The sequence below is a fragment of the Lissotriton helveticus genome, chromosome 6 (assembly GCF_964261635.1).
Source record: "Lissotriton helveticus chromosome 6, aLisHel1.1, whole genome shotgun sequence".
In the NCBI taxonomy this organism is placed as follows: domain Eukaryota; kingdom Metazoa; phylum Chordata; class Amphibia; order Caudata; family Salamandridae; genus Lissotriton; species Lissotriton helveticus.
In genome coordinates, this window is record NC_136067.1 from 1075110544 (window position 1) to 1075134024 (window position 23481).

The 23481-nt window shown below is 40.4% G+C and overlaps 1 protein-coding gene across 1 annotated transcript in view; it reads right to left on the reverse strand.

The window, feature by feature from the left end:
• The window catches only part of THBS2 (thrombospondin 2), a 647479-nt gene that overhangs the window by 320660 nt on the left and 303338 nt on the right, over positions 1–23481 (reverse strand). Inside the window, exons 15-16 of the mRNA XM_078648724.1 lie at positions 12077–12236; positions 3231–3349 (exon numbers count right to left, since the gene is read on the reverse strand). Of these exons, the coding sequence (XP_078504850.1) occupies positions 3231–3349; positions 12077–12236 (279 nt within the window). The remainder of the gene's footprint in view (positions 1–3230; positions 3350–12076; positions 12237–23481) is intronic.

The following is a 23481-nucleotide window of genomic DNA, read 5'->3' on the forward strand; positions in this document are numbered from 1 at the left end:
GTGTGGAAATCTGGGCTCTCCAGAGAATCTGTGTTGTCAATCGTGAGAAAAAGGGGAACCATATGAGGGTTCTGGCACAAATTGCTCTCAGATTATCAGTGCAAGACCACTTCAAAATCCTTTACAAGAAACCTGCAAGGGAAAATTGCATGTGGGAAAAGCAGGACGATTCGTGAACTACCCACAGGCCAATGTGGGAACTAGCCAACTAGGCAAGACATCGCTAGTGTAAAAACTTCACACAGCCCAGGCAGGGGATGAGGAAATTCATCTAGGAGTCAAGGATAGAAGCAGGTGACTCTCAACCCAGGAGGCTAAAGGGGGCAGGAGCAGGGGCAGTAAGCATGTGGTGTAAAGGGGACAGTGGCCGCAGATCATGCAGTGCGTGGCATGGGAGAGGCAGGAAAGAACAAGGGTACCTAGTGCCCAGGGTGGGAAAAACATTCATCCCATGGGGCAGAAAGAAAGGATCTGGAGTCAGCGGCTTGCAGCAGCGAGAGCGGCCGGTCATCACCCACCAGTGAGGCGAGGTGGGTGCTGAGCGCCGGAGGGGCAAAGGGTAACTGACACTCTAACATTGGAAGGATAATGTGGCATAACGACCAGAGCTGCCTACTTTGGAGCTGGGAAACGAGATTCAAGTCTCGTGTCAGCTCAGCATCCTGTGATTCTGGGCAAATCAGGCAATCTCCCTGTACCGACCAAAAATGAATTTGTCCTTGTGTAACGCTCATTTAAAGCAATAACTTCGGGTCTCGTTCGCGCTATATAAAACTGTAAAAAAAAGCCTGGGCTGGAACGAGGAATATTCAATGCAAAGGGGGCAGGGCTTCCAGTGCTTGTGGAGGTGGCTCCATGCAGCACTCCTGGCAGGATCCCAGCACCGAGGGGGTGACAGAGGACGTGCTGAGGAGCAGGGGTATCCCACACTGGGGATCACGGGCAGGGGCATACAGAGGAAGGGGTGCAGCAACTGGAGGAGCGTCATGGGGCATCGCGCACCGGAAGATGATCGGAGGCATGACGCACCTGGGTCAAGGGAAGGTATTTCATCCGGAGGGAGGGCCAGGGGGGCTGTAGCACCCGGTTGAAGGAGGGGGCAGAGGCATAACGCGTATAAAGCGAGGAGCTTAAGGGGGCTTCCAGCTCCCGAGGTTAGATGAGCGCCCTCATCCAACCAGGAGATGGCGGTTGGATGAAACTGCGGGGTGCAGATGGGGCAGAAAAGGGGGGACAAGCTGGCAACGGCGGCCACGGAGTGATAGTCTGACGCAAGGAGCACGCTTTCTAATGGAAGGAGGGGGTCTTCGCCTTTCCCAATCATTCTCCAGAGCAGTCAATAACTGGCTCTTATTGACTCGATGAAATGCGTGTAAGGGCAGCTAATGGCCCCCGAGGGCAGGCTCCTGTGGGGCGGGTCCCTGTCCTCACGCACAAGGCATCAATTTCCCTATTAGTGCTCGTTTGTTTGGTTCAAAGCGTGCTCTCTCCCAGAAAAGCCCCCTCACACACACACACACAGTCCCCCTCCCACCCACTGACTGAAGGGCATCTCGCGCTCACCTTGAGCCCGCACATCAGCAGCAACACGCCTCAGCCTCTGTGATAAAGGACAGCCTCACAGACGAGCTTTTAATCCGTTCCAGGTTCCTAGAGTTGGTTATTTCATTGAATCCTCTGTCATGCTTGACACAGACCCAGAATCCCACGCTTGTCCGAGTCTCGATAAACAGCGAGTGTCCACAGACCCCTCATTTCAACAGGTCGTATATGGTTGAAATGCTGTCCTGTAGGGATATTCTCAAAAGTATACTCCGTTCTGTATTATCTTGAATATAACTGTTCATCGCACTTCTGCCACCGGTGGGGCTTCTTGGCGCTGTGGTTAGACCCAAATGGGTGTTGCCACACGGTTATCAGCTGTCTTTAAAATGCGTTTCCTCCCGGGTCTGACAAGCACGAATATCCTACAAATTTCATGTTTTGAAAGTAAATTGGACTCGTGTGAAACGATTCAAAATTTAACAAGAAAAAACAAGTCCCCACGGATAAATTAGTATGGGGGGCATTGTTGGCCCGAAAGGGAAAAGGAGCTGAGCCTGATAAGAGGCAGCAAAACCAAACACGAAAGGAGAACTTTGACCCCGGCGGAGGGACAGAAAAGGGCCATGGATTTTATACTCTTAATGCCTTGCAATCGGGAAAACAAAGCCGCGAGTGGTGCACGCGCCTTTCCTGCCATATGCTTTGAATTATCGCGCACGAGTCTGGCCCGATAAATGAAAGCAATATGTCATGAAATGCGCGTAACAGACACCAATAGGCCAGGGGCGGAGCTATGCGCCCGCCTCTGACCTATGGTATGCTCGCTTTAAAACAAAAACACACGCGAAGGCCAATAGCAGACCGGAAAGGTAAAAAAACACATGCACAAGCGTGTGGAATTTGTGGAATTTACAGGTCCATTTTTAAAACGCCAGTAAAAGGGCTTTTCGCTCACTTCGCTTGCGAGCCCTAAAAAGTCACTATGTGAAAGGGGAGTGGAGGCTTGAAGGGAGGAGGGACTTTATGTCAATAACTGCTAAAAGGAACTTCTGCTAGCTCCCCCGTCAAATTCTCCCTACCCCAAAACAAACAAAACCTTGCCACCGACGTCCTAACAGACCTGCCAACTTATCAACGTATTTCACTGTGTGATGAAGAGGTCAGTGCATCAAAGGGGGTGTGGCCTCATGCTAAGCGACCAATGACTTCATCACTTCCCCCCAAACAAAAAATAACAAAAAAGGGTTGCTGATGCTGTCACCAATGTCATGAGGTGTTTTCACAACCCTTAATGGACATCAACTGCTCAGAGCTTCCAAAGACGAGCTGGAAGGACACTTTGTGCAGTGGTTTCCAGCTTATTTCCTCTGTTTGATTGCAGCTCTACACCAGGTGACTGTTTGAAGGGAGCTAAAATCGTGTGACACACGTTTGTACAGAGTAAGTTAGCAGGTCTGTACCAGGGTATTTTTAAAACCCATACTGAGCATCAGTGGCAATAGCCTCCAAAGACAAGCTAGAGGCCCACTAAGAGCAGGGGTTTCCCACTTTCCTCCCTTGCCAAACACATTTTCACCAGGTGACTATGTGAAGAGACCCAATGTCAGGAGACACATAGTGGCATTGAGCACAAGCACACACAGGCAGGTGAGGCTGCCTATCTTATGCATGAGAGAACTGTTTACCTGATCAGGATTGGGGATCAAGGGGCAGTTGTCACATTGATCTCCCACGCCGTCCTTGTCAGTGTCTTTCTGGTCAGTATTGTACACATACGGACAGTTGTCAAGTTCATTTAGAATTTCTGAAATATAATTGAACAGCATTACAAATTTCCAAAATCATGTGACACAGATTAGTGCATTAATGGCATCTGACATACATTTTCCTTCAGTTACTGCTACAGTGTATGTCCTCTCAGACACTAAATGTAATTATTTCACCTAAATGCAGGGTTGCAATAAACCTTATACAAATTCATAATGATGAAGACGTCAATTTTAACAACTGCTACATTTTGAAAATGACAGGTCTGACAGCAACATGTGTATAGGCTATGAACATTCATTGAAACACTTGTGTGCTCGAGATGCGAAGAAAAAAATGAAGATTTGACATTGGTATGTTGTAACAATTCTGTGAAATGAGTAATACATTGATACACCACCGTTTTGTATTGTTTGCAAATCTGGCAATATGTTCAAAGAATAGCAAATATACAGTTTCTTGTGCACAACCCGTTCGTATAGTATAACATGTTATTATTAAAAGACTGCACTGATGCATGATCCTTAGTGTCCTATGCAATCTATGTGTTAAAAAATGGTCTATCTGCCATGCTATATTTCAGAATATGGACCGTTCCTTTCATTATGGAGGATACAAAATGGGTGGATATAGCATTGCCATGTTTCAATTGGCACTTACAGATCAGAGCTTGCTATTCTGGAGCTGGGAAGGATGAGTTCTAAAAGGAGGCTACATGCCATCTGACTATCATGCGAATACAGAGGTAATACATTTTTTTTCTCGGTAACCAACATCATAATTTCATTTGTGACTAAGGTCCATATTGACCACTAGCCACAAGCCAAATCCCAAATCCCAAGCAACTAAAATTGGCTGTAGTAATAGCATTAGGAACAACCATTTTTTTTCTCAAATTTTAATTGTGGATGTGTAAATGGAATTTAGGATAGGCATTGGGCCATTTAATGTTGGTCAAAACAAGGAATGATTTAAAGACTACTTTAAATGGTGCATAGTTTTCACAGTGAGTGACTGTAATAAAAGTCTTCAAATATGGATTTCACTCATAGTAGGCATGTAACGTTTGTAAAATAAAACCATATAACTTCAAAGGGGATTTGGGGGTCTCCCCGAAAGAATGTTTAGGGAGAAATACTAAATACAGATTTGGAGCTTGGTGGAGATCACACTCCATTGCAACGATATGGAGTACCTCCTCCATTAAACTGAAGTTCCAACTAAGCCTCAGTTAGAATTGGGGGAACGTCAGTATGTTAACGGCAGAGACTACTTTATCTGTGCTGCTGACATACACGTCCGATGGCCCAAAGTAGTAGGGGCCGTCAGAAGTTTGGCTATTTGAAAACCCGCCTGAATTACAGCGGGCAAATAGCTAGTTTTCACTGTCTGTCATTATTTCCTTTTTTTCAAAAACAAATTCCTGCTTTGGAATTTTGTTTCTGAAATTAAAAAAATAGGTTAACATGTTTATGGATGGTACTGTCACTTTGACAGAGCAGTCCCTCAAACATTGAATACATTAAAGACGGCTACTGCCAAAATAAGAGATGTCCTCTTTTATGATCAGTTTACCATAACATATATCCAAAATATCAATGACTTCCTTCTATAACCCATCATCTCTTTTCCTGCCCCGTATCTCCACACTGACCCTGGGAGCTCTTATTTCGGGTGAGGAATGTAAATATTTGTCTTCAATTCTCACCATTTTAAAGAACACTACATCACAATGCATTAACCACCCACAACCCATCTACCTCTCCTATACTGTACTCTGCTGCTTTTTAGCTAGATTTTCATTAAGCATGGATATTCAAAGTGCAGCCTGTATGGCCCTTTAGGCCCACCTGACTCTGGGCTGCTGTCTCCTTGACTGAACACAAACATTCAAAAAACCTTTACACTGGCTAGCATTTATTTACATGTTAACTGAAGTAAAGGAAATGAAGCAAATGTGTTCTGCACAATCTATTTTTAGGAACACCTTCATTTTTAAAGACATTGTGCAACATACATGTAAAAAGATGACATTTTTCTTTATTAAAAGTTTTTTTCATTAACATGCAGAAGCGTTTCACCTTGGTATTTCAGATTATATCACTGCATTAGGTCCATTTAATAAAAGTGATATTTCTCAAACATGAACTAGAAAGTTGCATGCACCCCCGCCCTGACAACAATGAAACAAGAGACAGGCCATTTGTCATATATCCCCTCTAGGTAGCCTAGGTTGTTATTATACATGGAAGAACAATATAGTTTATGAAATCAAACGCAAGAGAAGGTTTTTATATAGCTCACATCCTGAACTCATGTATTTCAAGGTACTGTCATATGCAATAATGAAGAAAAGGGAGGCAAAATGAAATAAAAAACTGCCCAGGATTACCAGTTTAGGGACGTGGGGAAGGTGGGAATGAACCCAGGTTATTTGGGCTTCACGTTGTGCAGTTCACCTAACAGATAGATATTTGTTTTCTTCTGTCATTTTACATCAAGAGTTAATGCTTTGTCTATAATCTTTGGCATGTGAAATGAGGGCATGGGTGGAAGACAGAAGTTACATGAAGGCTCAGCTTGTTTGTGCTGGGGTATCCAAGAGAGCCTTGAGCTGAGTAAGAGTCAGGAATCTGGCTTGAGCTTGTCTTGTGCATTCAGTGGCTCCCCACCTCAATCACATAATAGCAATTAAGGGGACAAAGGTATAGGAAGGATTTGATTTGACTATAAACAAACAAGTTGGTGAAGCGGAAGCACCAACATTGCAAGGCTACTTGTCTCAAGATTCATAACTTTCTCACTACACCATATTTTAATGAGTAGACTATGACCTGGTTAAATGTTTGTGAGTAACCATGCACTATAGAAATAGCATATACATGTGTTTATGTAAAGAAGGCTGCAGTAAAGCAGTCCCAGCAAGCTGTTTCACCTTTTTGGTGTAACATGAAGAAATCGTGTCTTGTCAGCCATCTGCCAGCTGACTTGCACCCTCCTTCCATAGATAGAAGCAACAGCCTCAGCTGCACCTGTCTGTCTGCACATCTGCTTGAAGGGATCACATGGTTCTGAAAACAAGGCTTGCTACAGATAATATACCTCAACCTTCGTCACACTATGATTAGTCATTACCAGATGCTGAGAAGTGTTGTCTTACCGCAATTTAAGGCAGGATTATATACTGGACTAGTTAGAGGGACTGTTGTACCTTTGAAAGAGGTTCGGTCATTACTATTACACATAGCATCTGTTCTGATGTATGGATAGTGCTCTCGATAACTACGGAGATTACTCTTGTGTGAAGTTTGTGGTTGTGAATGGCGCCAGGGCCGGACTGGCCATAGCGTGCACCGAGCAATCCCCCGGTGCGCCGCAAGGTTGGGGGCCGGTTTTGGGCCCCTTTGGGCTGTTTTTGTTACAGGGCCTGCAAAAACGGCCCTGTAACAAAATCGGCCATAAACCGGCCCTTGCAACGAGCGCGGTCGCACCCCCAACCCCCTCCCCTCCGGGGGTGGGGGGGCCGGCCGAGCACTTTGCCAGGGCCGGATTTTGTTCTCAGTCCGGCCCTGAATGGAGCTTTATACACTTCAGTTACTTGGCCCTGAAGAAGACTGAAGAGTCCCATGTCATGGGATGAAACATGTTGGCTGTGTCCTTGTCCATGCTTTTAAGCTGAAGCAGAGAAATAAAGTACAGTGGTTTGTTGTAGCCTAGACTGGACTAAAGTGTCAGAGTGGAGTGTCATAGCGTGTAGTGGTGTAGAGTGGATTAAAGTGGTATGTTATAGCGTAAAGGGGAGTGACGTAGATTGAAGTGTCATAGAGTGGACTATCATAGAGGGAAATGGATTAAATAGAAGTGTCATAGAGTGGAGTAGCGTATAATGTCATGGATCAGGGTCGTAGATTAAAATGGTGTACGGTCATTCCGGAAGAGTTTTGTAATGGTTTAGTTGCTAAAGTAGGATTGGAAATGGAGACTTGTCTTGATAGTAGGGCAAGAGATAATAGGACTCTAACTGCTTATATTGAAATTTGTAAGCAGGTGGCAAAAGCCCTAATGTACAATTGTAGGGCTTACCCCAATAGAGGAGAGAGGTGGTTTGATCACAGGTGTACAGTTGCACATCAGAAGTTGATGGTCGCTTTAAAAAATAAACCACAAGATAAACCTTTGATAGCTGTCCTTAGGACTATAAGTTAGCAATGAATACACGTAAGTTGGATATTAAAAATGAAGCTTCAAATGATTTATTGTCTATTGATGTAATAAGGAATAGTGCCAAGTTTTGGAATGTTGTAAATAAACTGTTCTTGGATAACAAAGGTAGCCTGTTGGATTGTAATATCCCGGAAGAGGATTGGTTTAACCATTTTAAAGGTATATATGAAGATCAGGGGGATCATGGACCTCCAAGTACTTTATATGTAATTGAGAAATATTCTCTAGTTTTTAAGGAAAAGGAAGTAGCGGTGGCCTTGACCAAATGTCAAGTAATAAAGCCCATGGACCGTATGGTGTCCCGGCTGACCTATTTAAAGCTGATGTATCTTTATGGTCTAAATTACTAGCTAATGTTTTCAATATGGCTTGTGAATTTGGTTTACTCCAATCTTGGTCACAGTCAGTTATAGTCTTGCTTTTTAAAAAGGGGATTAGAGGAGACCTGCGATGTTATAGACCAATTTCATTGATAGATTCTGCTGTGAAGGTTTTAGGAAGAGTGGTTTTAGGCAAACTCACTGAGTGGTTAAATGACACTAACACCTTCTCAACTTTACAGTATGGGTTCAGGAAAGGAAGAGGAACCATGGTCCAGCGTCTAAATTTGCTTTTATTATCCAGAAAATACACAATCACCAAGAAAGGGTCACTTCATTTGGCCTTTGTGGATCTTTCTTTGGCTTTTGGCCATGTAAATAGATCCAAATTATGGCACTTGTTATTAAAACTAGGTCTGGATGTGAATATTGTAATTTTTTTGGCCGATTTACTTCGGGACCTTACAGCCACAGTGAGATTTGACCAAAAAGGTAACCTCACGTAAAGCATTCAGATTATTAAAGAGTTAGACTGGGCAGTTTAGTGGGTGCAAGTGAACTTATGGTCGCACAATTTATCAACCTGCCCCTGCGATGATTCCTCATCCCAATCCGATATTCACATTTTATTCTTTTGTAAATTTTATATTATTCATCGCCGAAAATTTTTGATCCCCTTTTTTAAAGATACGAATCTAAACAGATGCCGTTCAGCTTTTCTAGAATGTCAGAGAATGGATACTGTTTTTACTGTTGTGGTTCTTTTAAGCTATTTTAAACATGTTTTGAAATTAAGGAAAGCTATTACTGTAAATGAAATATAATGATAAAGTGTATTTTAAGTTAGCTTCTTTATATAGTGTACTGCTCATGTTGTTACTTTCATGGTTAATGATTTTTAACCGAATAAAGTACTTTCTGATTCTGATTCTGGGTGCAAGTATGGATATTCCCCATGTGGGGGAACGGTTAATCATAGCTCCCTTATACGCGGATGATGCTGCCCTACTCGCTAGAACGGCGATTGGCCTACAGCATCTATTAACTACCTTTGCTGAGTCTATGAAGTCACTGGATCTTGATGTAAATTTTTCTAAATACCACACTATGATCTTGGGTGTAAAGCCAAGGAAACTTAAAACTCATTATTGTGAAGGGAATGTCATATCACGGGTGATGTCATTTATATACCTAGGGGTGTTATTTGACGAAAGGGCCACATGGGTCCCACAAATGAAAGCAAAAAGAAATGCAATGGCCAGATCCACCCTTGTTGTCCTTGATTTTGCACGTAGATTAGGGTCTAAGGCAATGCATGCTATGCTAAACATTTACAGGGTCAAATGCATCGCTATAGCAAATTATGATTCTGAACTTTGGGTATACAGAGAAGCTAGGGATATCCAAATAGTGGAAAATAAATTCCTAAGAAACCTTCTATCCTTGCCACAATCAACATACACGTATAATATCCATCAAGAAACCGGTTCAGGTTTCATATCAGATCTAATTGGAATTTTATTTATTTTATTTTTTAAACTTATATTGCGCACAGCAACCCTCAATGGGTTTCCCGGCGCCAGGGATAGATAAATGGTGGCCTTTACTTAAATGGATAGGTATTTGGATAAATCCGGAGCTTGGGATAAACAGCGAAATTATCCGCAATTGCTTAGCTCTTGATCTAGCAAATAGTATCTCCCGGCTGAGCCGCGTGAAAAGGACTGCCTTTTATCTGGGAAGACCAGAGTTATTTAACTCCCCAGAGAAACCTTTAAAGGTGGATATGCTCTGGGCTAAAAGCACTTACCTGCAGTTATCACAGATGGATGGAGAGGCTAGGGAGTTAAGCAAGCCTCTTGTGCGGGCACACCAGTTGTTATCCACCTCACAAGTGATTGAACCATATTTATATATAGTCACCAATCAGCATTATCGTTTCCTTTTAGTGAGGTTTAGATGTAATCAATTGCATCTACTTCTCGTTGAACAAATGGGATTGAAAAAGCCTGAGGACCTTGGTGTTTGTACATGTGATAATTTTTCTACTCAGGACTCAATGCATTTTGTTTTATTTTGTGAGCATTTTTTGCACACCTGAAATCGGTTCTTTTTACCTATTTTAAAGGGCAAAGGTTTTATACAGGCTAGACCTGCTTTTATATATTTACAAATGTTGACCAATGTTTGGGAAATTTTTAATATAGCTAGTTTTTTTCCTGCAGCGGTCAAAACAAGGAAAAAGAGAAGGATTGATGTCAATTAGACTACTTTTTAATTACTAGGGGAGAATTCTAAGCAATCATACAATGAATTGTTCCCCTGTATATTGATGATCTAGATGTTTTTCCTCTTGTAGTTTGTGATGTTTGTGTTATTTTAATATTTCAATATTTATTGCGTTTTTATGTAGTATGCTTTTAGGTTTTAATTAACCGAATAAAGTGAATTTGACTGGCTGTATTCATTTATTCATGCCTCACTCTTTCTCTCCCCAACATTGCTAGCTGGTATGTTTCTCCAGGACCTTTCCAGTCCCCTGTCAGCTTTTCTACTTTTGAACAAATATGATTGTATTCCTTATTACTACATATAGTATTCCGCATAAGCATTTTGTTGATTGCTTTATTATCAAGCAGACTGTTCTTGTTTCTTTTTGTAACCTTCCAATTTTGTTTCTAACCTTTAGACTTTGTGTGAAGCCCTCCACAGCCTCTAGGTAATATTCACACTTCAGACAACTGCACAAATATATAAACACATTTGAGAAAGCCTAACATTTTACTTGGGAGGCAGATATTGCAGAGGAGGAACTTTTCTCCCTATGTATGTAGTCTAAAATCCATTGAATCAATTCCCTTATCGATTGCTGTGGGATAGCTTCCTTTGTGTACAGTTCATGGTTTTACCTTAACTTTTTCGAGTGCAGATTTACTGGATGTTTCCACATGGTATATGACAACACCTTTAGGAAGCAGAATATTAGATGTGCCTTATTTTAAATTAACCTCAATGGCATTTTATCTGCGTCAAATTTGTCAGCAGTACACAATGGAGAACTGTAATTAATTGTGATTAGTCAGCCATGCACCAGGAGGTCATGGTAACACTCTCAAGTGAATAGTGTAATTCGTTCAGAGCCATGAGTTTCATCTCACAGTCAAACCACCATATTGTGGTGTCACAGTACTATATGTAGCAGGTGTTTGCGTTACTTAATGCTGTAATTGCCCTTCCTTTGTGTGGTATTGCCCCGGATGTTTGCCTTCACTACCCTATTTGTGCTAAATCTGTTTTTGTTGGCTTTTAGGACTCAGTCAATCCTAGCTCTGGGCTGGGGGAAATGATGGGGATATGCCCTTTCTGCATGGTCACCACATGTTTTCGCCTTCTTTTAGCAAAATCTGTTTTTGCTGACCCTAGGACTCAGTGCACTTTGCTTCTGCTAACCAGTAGTAATGTGCTTGTTCTTCTCCCTTCTAAACATAGTTAAAGTGGCATCCACCTTTTTGGCACATTTCATGTATTTATAAGTTCCTAGTATATGGTACAACATGTACCTAAGGCCTGTAAATTAGATGCTACGAAAGAACTGCAGAACTCATTGCGCCACCCACCACAATAGCACCATTAAACAGATCTCCAAGCCTGCCCCTGCAGGATGTATGACGTTACAACGCCTACCTTTACAACGCCTACCTTTACATCGTAAGTTTTACAACGCATACCATTACAACGCATAATGCTTTTGGGCGCTGGATAGTGAATAGTTTAATTTACTATTCCAACTCCAGTCCCCGTGGATAGTAGGGAAGGTTATTGGATAGTAAATTAACCCATTCCCTATCCAAGAGCGCCCCCCAGAGCAATGCGTTGTAATAGTTTGCGTTGTAAAAGTTGCGTTGTAATGGTAGTTCGTTGTAAAAGTTTCGTTGTAAAGGTTGTATACCCCCCTGCAGCCTGCATGTGCAGTTTTAAACTGCCATGTCAATCTGTCAAATTAAGCTTTTTGTAAAGCCTAACGTTTCCTTTTTAAAACCTGTAAGCCCCCCTAAGATAGACCATAACGGGAGGTCAGAAAGTAAAAAGAAAGGGGAAACATGGCAACAGATGCCAGGTCTAACATCCATCCAATCGTTTAAATGGACAAAGAGTTGTCAATCGAGTGTTAGATCCAATAATTTACATTTTTGATGGACACTGTGGTCCTACGCACGTACCGTCTCCATCAATGTCAACTGAGCAGGCATCCCCTTCTCCATTGTTGTCGGTGTCAATCTGAGCAGGGTTGTGGACATAGGGACAGTTATCACATCGGTCTCCAACTTCATCCTTGTCATAATCAAACTGACGTGGGTTATACAGGAGAGGGCAATTATCCTACATAAAACAGAAAGTGGCATTTCAAAAAATGTGTATCAACTAGTTTTTCTATACTTTTTCTTTTTTTAGAAGATTTTCATAAGCTTCAATACATGTTTATTTTATATTTATCGAAGAAGAACAATAAGGTATGACATTGGTCTCCCTTTTCCCTCCTCTCTCCTCGCCCCAGCCTGTTCCCCTCTTTCAGTCTGAAAAAGTCCCACAAGCATATATGAACAACTTATATGAACAATGGCAATAGCAGTGGTAGGATCTGCAGCCCCTCCAATGTCTTAAAGTTTCTCTCAAGTCAGTAGTAAAATAGTTCAGAAGAGGGGCCACATTAATGGAAGAACTGTTCAAATGCTTGGATAACATGTTATGTATTCTTTATTATTATTACTTCTGACATTGTAGGTATCATTCCTGTGCTGTCATATTGGCAAAGCAATTGAGCAACTTAATTAGTATTCCCACCATCCGTAACCAAAATGTTCTACAAAGCTTCAAACTGTTGGCTGCTTTAATACCCCCTCAGCTGAGGTCAGATCTTCCATGCATGCTACCTCCTCTGCAGACAACTAGTCATGCCCACTTGACATAGTCATATAGTATTGTCTATATATCTGAAGTTTGCCCTTTACTTGTTTTATTCAGTTGAACATTTCATCTTGAATACTGGCTATAAATTGAGCTTGTTTCCTTCATAGTTCAGCTTCTAGCATTTGTTGCAGGGATTCTGGGTAAACAGAACTATGCCGGGGACCACAGAACGTCAGTACGTAGGGACTGAGTCACCATACCACATCAATACCTATGAGCCCCAATCCAGACTAGATTATAGTGCTTTGCCTGCCCTCTTAACCTTCTCAGAGTGACAGGTAAGTTATCACCCCAGAACATGACACTCCAGTCCCCTCAAGGAAACGTAGAAACAGATCGTCAATCTTGTTTTCACACTAAAGCATTTCCACATTAAAAAAAACAAAGACACAAGAACAGTTTACAAGATTTATTGAAACTATTTTGCTCTATCATAAAAACATCTGCACTGCAAAAAAGACATATGCATCCCAACAGACTGAGGAGCATTAGTAGTAAACTGTAAAGAATAAGGAAGCCCTACCATGGTGAAATATATTTCTGCATCAGCCTTACCTCACTATGGAAACACAGAGTTATATTATAGATCTCTGGGATGAGTGGCAAACCCAATACCTGTCATGTATAAATTGTTGTTCTACATCTCAGCTGGCACAGCTCTCTCCTCTTGGGACCTTTGCTCTGCTAGAATGTCTCCTCTCTGTTTTCAAAATGGCACATCTCGGTGTATATGTTACAAGGAGTCTTCTTGAAAACAGCAGATGTGAATGTATGTTGTCTCTGAATGTGAAGCTATATTTGCTAACCGATCACAAAAGACCAGGCACAGTGTTTTTTGACCTTGCACAAGATGCTCAGACATTCTGAACCATTAACAAACACATGTGCAGGGCTTTTCTAAAATAATGTAGTGCACAAAAATAAACATGATAAGCATAGGGTGTGCAAGGCAAAGCAGCCTAAACGTGCAAATAAACTAAAATAAGAGTAAAGTAAATGGGCCCTAAAGGAAACATGCAACACATTTCTCTCACCGTATTACCTTCTCATAACATTTTGGTTGGTTTTAGCTAGGCAATATCCCTCTTCGTTCAATTCCATTGAGTGCAGTTGCCCCATAATAATTGGTGCATTAGTGTTGGTTACTTTGTCAGCATGTGTTGTTGCTCCATGGGCTTGTGTTCCTGCTGAATATACTCCAGGACCCTATCAGCCAGGCCTTTCCCATTATGCTCCTCACCTGGGTCATTGCTTTCAGGAACTCCTAAATGGCAGGCAGACTACACTACCTTGTGTCATTAAATTGTAATCACTCCTTTACCCATGGAGCAGTCTCATGACTCCTTTGACTAACAGTTCTCTCTGGATATTTATGCAGATAGGATGCTTCCCAATCCAGGGTAGAGATGATCGGTGCATGTTCTGAAAAAGAACATCTGGACATGGGGTAAGATCCAAGACAGCAATACAATGATCTAAAACAGAACGTCCAACCACACATAAGATTTATGGGTTTCAGAATAATGAAAGAAGTTGATTTCCCCAGAATACAGAGACTGCTGTAGATCTATTGGACCAAGATGAGACACCTTAATAATTAGAAAGATTCCAACTCACTTCACTTTTATTTTGGCGAAGTCAAAAAAGCTAAAAGAAAAATGCCTTTTGATCTAAGTCTTCAGGTAACCCATGAGAGCAACTGTGTCTCTTTTAGGATAAATAATGGTTACCTTGCTTTAAGGCCTGGTGTCTTGCTATTGTCTCATTTGAGGCCTCGTATATGAAAGTAAATGCATGCAAGCGACTTATATCACCACTGCTCCGTGTATCCTTTGAACAAGCTACCTTGTTCCCTTATAATTCCTCTTGTCATCCAGACCTTGAATATGCCTGGCTGCAGAACTACCCCATATATAAGACATGCTGTATCCTACCTTATAGCAAAAACAACTATAACTCTTTACACAACTCCTATGCCATTTAATGAACAACTCCCTGCTAGAAACAATTCAGCCAAAGGTAACACATTAACCCACATATCTTGCCCCAATTACATCCCACCTCCTATTATCATTGTGCCTAGAGGTAGGTGGATTATTGGGTTAGCACATTAGCTAGCTACAAGCCATTTAGTCACTGCCCATGTCCGAGTCTTTATAGCACCATAATGCTCTCTCTAGGGCTCTTTATATTGATGGTCATCCAAATTCAGGAATGTATCTGCTTCCATTAGGAAACACAAAATATACTGTATATTTCCCTCACAGACAGGAAGAGGTGTGGTGCCGCGGCCAGGGCGACTGCATCCGGAAGCTGGGGATCACGGTTCGATCCCTGGCACCGGCGGCAGATTAGTCCAGCACCATGTGACTCTGGGCAATAGCTTGCTTAATCTTCCCGACGGCCCCCAGCACCTAGAGACCCTAACGGGTGATTGTGCGCTTTATAAATGTGGATTATTATATTATTATTTTTATTATATCTTCTCATTTGACATTGTTCTTATGCATTTCAATAAATATCACAATACAACAGTGACAACTTCAATCAACTCATTGTTATTTTATTTTGTCAAAACATTCTCTTTTTTATAGGGTTCATTATAGTTTTCTTTTATCAAAAAACTTTAATTTTTTCTAAAGGATGATTATTTTTTATTTTTCTATAAAAACACATTTATACATTGTTCATCTTAGTTTATACAATCACAAATACATTTCCTTTGAGCAGTGATTCTGAACATGTATATAATGCAAAACCAAGTTTTAGAAAAAATACTCACAGACACCCCTGGATAAGATTTCACAAATACAATCACACTTCAAACACACCGGCTCATCCACTCCCACACCAACTACATACCATACAGTATCTGTACACAGTTGAGTAATCTGTGACAAAAGAAAGCCTCTGCCACAAACTGAATCACAGTGCCGGGCACGAGGCTCAACAAAAGGTCGACACGCGTTTCGGTGAGATCATGTTGTTGGAACCACCTTCCTCAGGACCTTATCAGATACCTAGCTTCATCAAACCAGTCAAGCAGTATTGATACGAAATATTGATGTAAAATACAACAACTTGGATTCCAAAACCGGAGTCCATCCGGATCTCCAATTCAAAGTGTTCATAGTGTACCAGTTATTCTATGAAGGCAGGATCTAGTTTTTCTAAGGGGACATAGCATCTTATGTGACATATGATGAAATAAATAGACAGGTAAACAATCTCATATAGTCGGGTATACTTCGGATTTTGCTTCTGTTCATTTGGTTAAGATGGTTTATCCTCAACACCAAGGGCGTTCTATGTATTTATAACTTAATATTGTGCAAAAGTTGCTTTCATGTCGGCCGCCCAATGACACCATAACGTGGCGTTATGGTGTCTTTGGGCGGCCGACACGGAAGCGGCACAGACTACTCAACTGTGTACAGATACTGTATGGTGGTAGTTGGTGTGGGAGTGGATGAGCCGGTGTGTTTGAAGTGTGATTGTATTTGTGAAATCTTATCCAGGGGTGTCTGTTTGTGTGTATTTTTTCTAAAAATTAGTTTTGCATTATATATATGTTCAGAATCACTGCTCAAAGGAAATGTATTTGTGATTGTATAAACTAAGATGAACAATGTATAAATGTGTTTTGATAGAAAAATATTAAATAATCATTCTTTATAAAAAATTAAAGTTTTTTGATAAAAGAAAACTATAATGAACCCTATAAAATAGAGAATGTTTTGACAAAACAAAATAACAATGAGATGATTGGAGTTGTCACTGTTGTATTCTGATATTTATTGAAATGCATAAGAACAATGTCAAATGAGGTGAGGGAAATATACAGTATATTTTGTGTTTTCTTCAATCTCCTCTTTTCCCTGACCAAAAACAGTAATAGAGGGGGTCCCCTTATTCTTGCTATCTGCTTCCATTAGGAAACATACCTGTAAAGCTGATTTTTCATGCAAAGCTTAGACTGAAGAGGTACCCCCATCAATTTGCAGTATCATTAAACTTAGCACAGAAAGATTTCAGAATAACAAGATCATATGACCCTTAATGCAAAAGCAATTCTTTCCCCCTGGCCGCTGCCTTTATCCTCTACTTCATTTGGAAGTGGTGGACCCTTATCAAAATATCTGGAGGGGCATTCTTCAATGTAAAGGAGACTAGGGCCTGTGTTCCGTCTAATTGTATGAGTTCAGAGTTCTAAACACCAGAACAGTGTTCTGAATACTCTCTAGACATAGTCCTCAATAGCATACCCTTTGAAACCTCAAAATACTCCTCAGCATCTTGCACTATTTTAGCAGTTGTAATTTCCAGGTATTCAAACCTTTCCTGGAAGTTGATTTTTAGATAATATAGGGTTATAACCTCCCGTGGTAGCAGAGAACCGTGAAAAGCTCTTCCATGAACAGTTTTGTAATCAGAGATTCATTACCTTTTGCTTTGGAGACGTGGGTGCGTCCATGAGAGAATCAGTGAGTCAACCCTTCTGTTGACCTCACTTATCTGAAAAAGGTTTTGTCAGCATAATTGAATTCTCTCTCTGTTTCTTTCTCGCCACCATATTCTACTGTAAGTAGAGCTCCACACCTATTCTGGCACTGTATTGGTCTTAGTAATGAGAGTATTTACCTGTAATGTTCACCTTTGGGGCGCATTCACCTCACCCAAAATACTGTCCTGGCAAGTGTGTAGCATCTACTGGAGCCACAGGGGCAGCTCTCCACAGTGGTAAAGTATATGAACTTTTAGCAGATCAATAACTCTACTCAAGACTATGGTGACTGCATAATACATTCAAACTCTACCTCTGTTCCCGCACTCAGATCTTCCACCATGCTTAATGAAGGCTTTATAGCTTCTCTAAAGCAATAATGAATACTCAGACTGCATATGGTTATGCCTAAAAAAGATTGATTCTTGACAATCTTATCGTCAGCAAGAAACACCATTACCCCAAAGTCAGTTTCATTCAGTTACTATCTTCACTTTTAAAGAGTGTATTGTGGGTAGCACCAGAGGAGAACCTTCAGTCTAATACTGAGGCTCCAACTATCCCCTGTGCCTGCTAGCACCTTGCTTCAAATCAATTTTGCATGGTAGATGGTCACTGGTATGACAGGCCAATGATGGCGGATCGGTCACCCCTTCTTTGTAGTGCTTGTGTGATTGTGTTGTAAAGTTCACAGTGCAAGCTTGTGGAGGACATTCACTCCCAGGTGCCAACTCTGTCTTTTATGGTTCTTCTCATATACACGCTGTAAACCTCTGCATTAGCGGGTAGGGGTGCCTACTCAGATGGCTATACTGAGCCACCCAGTATCTCTCTTAATGGTATCTCATTCTCACCCTCATGCTGGCAAACCCTTTTCTGCTCTCGGGACAGGCTGCTGTGCCACACGTCTGGATTTTCTGTGGCTCTTGTTCTTTTACTCACACTGTCTAGCCACCTTTTCTTCTTGATATCTAATCTGGCTACAATGATCCTCAGATCCAATACACTCAGGATATTACCCACTACCAGAGGTAATTTTTTGTCTCTATTCTACAAACATCATGTTGAAGCTTCCAATGCAAAGCAGACTGCTGTGGAGCAAATGAAGGTCTCACAACATTTCTTGTCTTTAGGACCTTCAACCATCTTGTTGCTGCCGCACATGGCCTGCCGCATAAGACCCTATCTCCTTCAATCCATTATTCCAGGCACTCATCAAGAGTTCTGTGCTTTCTGTTCAATCCCCTCACCCTCTAATTACACTAATTCCTAATTCGGGCCTATATGAGCTGAGACATGAAGCTTTCTTATGGCATGACGGGAAGAAGGGCAGGTAAGGGCCTATAGAACCTTTTAAGAAAGCACCATAGAAACCTACAATTCTTCAATTTTTTTCCAAAATCCATTAAAAATATTTAAAACAAATTAGAACTAGGAAGAATCTAAGCAATATTTCCTTTTTTAGATACGTTCTCCACTAACATTAAATGGTACCTCTATGGAGAATCATTTTCCGTAGCCAGTATGAAAGACATCGCCCACATGATTTATTTATCCCATTTACTGCTTCTTTGTCTTTTTGCATTAGCTGCATGAACGGTCTATTTTAAACCAATGCTTTACAAAATTGGAATAGGAACTGTGCAAAGGGCATTTGAATATATATTGGGGTTGGGAAATGTACTTTCTCTGGCTTTATTTCTTTAACACAATCATTAAATGAAATGAATAGTGAGTATTTTTAGGCATGATATTGTTAATAAACTGTTTTTTTATGTATGGTGTAAGGCAAGACCTTTTGATTTTACTAAAATATTATGTAAATAGGCTTACTTAAAGGGTCTTTGAGCCATCTCTTTTTGCCCATTGGTCTGTTATTGTGTTATTCTCATTTTGTTTCTGCCCGCTACAGCATACGCATCAGGCAATGGGTCAGCCTACTTAATCCTCTGGAAATGTTACTTTGAGTGTTAGCATTTTGCTTTGTCACAAGGTGGATATCTGCTCACAGGGTAGTTCCCTTTAGTGCCAGTGTTGCCTGATGTGATAGTAGAACACATTTGAAGTGCACATATGGCACATTCCAGCTTTATCAGTTATTATCTCCTTCCAATACTGATGTGAATTCCTTTTGAGGTGGACTGCCTCTATGTCACAGGATACCATAATATATTTCCAGACTCAGTTTCACCAATGGTTCTTTAATAAACATTACCCAGGAACAAAAACAAATTTTACTGTGTTTAGTTTGGAGCACACTTATAACAGTTTTATTTAAACATAAGTTGGATGTAATTTGGGTTTTAGTATTCCTTTATTCTTTCTTTCCTTTCTTTATTGCCTTCCTTTGACCCTTTTTCTTCTTTGTTTGCCTTCTTGTCTTCTTTTGTTCCTTCTTTCCTTTTCTCAGTTTTGCCTTTCCTCTTTTCTTTTTTTCTATCTTTCTTTTTTGCCTTTCTTCCATCTTTCATTATTAATCTTTCTTTTTTTTTCTTTTTTGCCTTCTTTCCTTCTTTCATTATTAATCTTTCTTTTTCTTTTTTTTGCCTTCTTTCCTTTTTCTTTCCTTTTTCCTTTTCTTCATTGCATATTTATTTATGTTTTAATTTTTTCCTTCTTACCTTCACATTGGTCCTTCTTCCTTTCATTCTTTTTTAATTCATTTCTCTTTTGCATTCGTTCACTCCGTCCTTCTTTTTTTCCTTTGTGCATAAGTTATTTTTTCCTTTTTACTTTATTTCCTTCTTTCTTTCCTTATTGCTTTCTTTTCTTTCTTTTTTTCCTTCTTATCTTTCACCTTCCTTCTTCCGCTTTTCTTTCCTCCATCTTCATCATCTAATCTTCTTTAGTATTTTTCCTTCTTTCTTTCTGGCCTCTTTCTCTCTTTCCTTTTTTCATATTTAGCTACTTCTTTTCCTTCTTTCTTTCTTGCCTTTCTTCCTTTTTTCTTTCTTTCTTTCTTGTTTGTTTTCTTTTCTTCATTTTTTCCTTGTTATCTTCGTTCCCTTTTTCTTACCTTTGTTCTGTCGTTTTGTGTCTCTTTCTCTTTTGCCTTTCTTTTATTCTTTACCTCTTTATTTCTTTTATCCTTTTTTCTGTTTGCCTGCTTTCCTTTTCTCTTTGTTATTTTTTTCTCATTTGCCTTCTTTTTCTTTCTTTCACTCCTTCCTTTTTCTTTTTGCCTCCATTCTTCCTTTTATCTCTTTCTTCTTTGCCTTTTCCTTTTTCCTTATTTCCTTTTTTGCTCTAGTTCCTTATCTTTTTTTCTGTCTTTTTTGCTCTTGTTCCTTCCTTCCTTTCTTCCTTCTTTCCCTCCTCCCTCCCTCCTTCCTTCCTTTCTTCTTTTCCTTTCCTTCATTTTTCTTTTTGCCTACTTTCCTTCTTCTATTTCTTCCTTTTTGCCTTCATTCCTCCCCTTTTAGCCTTGCTCCCTCCCTTTCTTCAATTGTTGCCCTTCCTCCTTCCTTTTTTTACTGCCTTCCTTCCTTTTTTATCTGCCTTCCTACCCTTCTCGTTTCTTTCTTCCTTCCTTTTCTCCCTTCTTTCTTGCTTCCTTTCTCAAAGGTAAGGCTAGCAGTCCATGCTAGAACAATGGCTTTTTATGTCTGTGTTGGCCAAGACCTTTTGATTTTAGTAAAAGGATATTTAACATAGTTACTTATAGGGATTTTCAGATGGACGTCATCCATTAGTCTGTGATCGTCACACGCATTTTTGTTCCTTCCACTTCAGCTTGCATCAAGGCATAATGTCAGCCCAATTCATCCATTGACTGACTTTACTAGGAGCTGCGGCATGCTGGCTTTTCACAAGGAGCATATCCATACACAAGTTAGTTCCCTTCAGTGCCGAGTGTACCATGGCAATGTGTACTTTTTTTAGACTGGAAAAACACTTTTGCCTTTAGCCACTTTTTTTTTATTTAATGAGGCCTCATACAGCTTCCCGAACAGTAAAAACCATGACAAAACAAAAAAAGAACTGCCAAAAGGCTGGAGGTCAATGCTTTGCCAAATGCTGGTTATTTACGTGTTTCAATGGCGTTGTTTAAATATAATATATTTTTAAGTGTGTGAACAATATTACATAAAATGTGAAATACATTCTTCACAATATAAAAGTTAAAGGCACATAACACCTTAAGTAATTTTTGTTTAGCTGCAAAAAGGATAGGTTCGGTGACCCCAGCATAAAGGCTTTTATTTAAAAATATAGGTTTTTCATTGAGGAAGAAACTTCTTGTTGAAAACATAAGCTGAAGCCTGCTCTTCAAAACAGAATAACAAGCTACTGTCATGGCTGGTATTTACTGTGCAGTTTAAAAAACAATAGTTTGAATTAAAGGTTTTCCTAACATATAGTTTTTTAACTGTACAAGAACTGCCAATCGCAGCTTGAGTCTGTTATTTTTTCACACATTGCAAAGGCTGGAGGGATGTTCACACTAAAGTTGTAAAAATAAAGATGTTCAAAGATGCAATGTCATATGATTCACAAAATTCAGTGATTTTCTTTTTTTAAGACTATTGTTTAATTTGAGCTGGTGTTTGCCGGTGAGGGCCTACAGCACTCATTTCTGTTGAAATGCACTTGCATTTTCTCATTAGATGTTTCCCAAAGGGGGAGAGTCTGGTACTGAAATAAAGAGACATGGGGTGGATTGAAGACTACACAAATATTTAATAACACTGGCCACCTGGTTTCTATGCAAAGCTTTGGGCACCAGCAGCACTCCTTATTTTAGAAATAAAGTACTGTATACATAGATTTTTAAAAATAGACCCCCCCCGTGCAATAGTGGGAAGCATTCCTGCTAATTTGCCAGTGCTGTGCTACTGCTCCATAGTCATGCACTGTATATTTTCTTGCCTGCTGGAGGTTCTGCCCTCAAGGTCAAGGCCCCCAGTGGGCAGAGAGTTCACAGTGCACAGCTGACATTTTTACCCATCACCACAAACCAATAAGATCAGCTTTTACAGTACAAGTCGGGGATGCACATTATACATTGACAATAAATAATACAAGTAAGTAAATCAATGTACAGGATGTGTTAAATCAGACAATGAGGATTACAAGATGTAGATATCACATATCATCCATACTGGTAGGTATTATATGTTAAGAATGTGTGGCTGGGAGAACAACAAAATCAGGATTTAAAACATAACACAGTACTTGGTGTGGTCTGTCCTAATACGCCTTTATCACTACTTGAAGAAACTTTTTTAGCAACATTATAATAACATTAGATTTAGAAAAAACAGTAAGGTTCTAAAGCCATGTATTTGACCTCTCACCCTTAGGGTGGTCTTCCCTCAACCTTTAGCCTTCCTCCTCCATTTTTGCTAATCTAATTTTTGCTGGCCTAGGACTCTGCACACTTTGCCACTATTAGAGCTAAAGTGCATGTTCTCCCTCTTTAAAACATGGTAACTTTGTTGTATCCCCAGTTGGCATATTAATATACTTATAAGTCCTAAGTAAAGAGGTACTACATGTGCCCAGGGCCTGTAAATTAAATGATACTAGTAGGCCTGCAGTGCTGGTTGTGCCACCCATTTAAGCAGCGCTTGCCATTGAAGCCTGTGTGTGCAGTTTAAACTGCCATTTCGACCTGGCAAGATAAATAATATATATAAATAAATAAAATAAATATTAGGGCAACTCCAAATGCCCCAAAAGGGTGCGGCTCCCCACCAGTGGATAGATACCTGGGTTGGCGAGTGTAGCACTCGGGAGGAGGTGGTACCAGTTAATTTTGTGGAACAGACAGAGGTGACTCTAGTTTCCCATGGGGATTCTACAATAATATTCATAAATCTTGCCTCTCTGGAATCTATTGCCTTATTTTAACAGATGACTGTCTGCTCATCACCTTGTGGGTGATACTCAGTCTAGGAAGGTGATCCCACTGCCTATCACAACAAAAAATACATAGATGCATTGTATTTTTTAAGTGATTTTGTTACCCACGTTAGGGCTTTTATGATATAAAAGTTGTCACTTATTTCCCATTTCTTATGTTTAACCATCCTGTGGCAATAGAGCATGGTCCATTATGTCTGGATTATTATATGTGCAAAATATCCCGTTATAATATTTTCCATAGGGAATGCTTTTTGACATGCTCACAATGCCTAATACCGTGTGCAA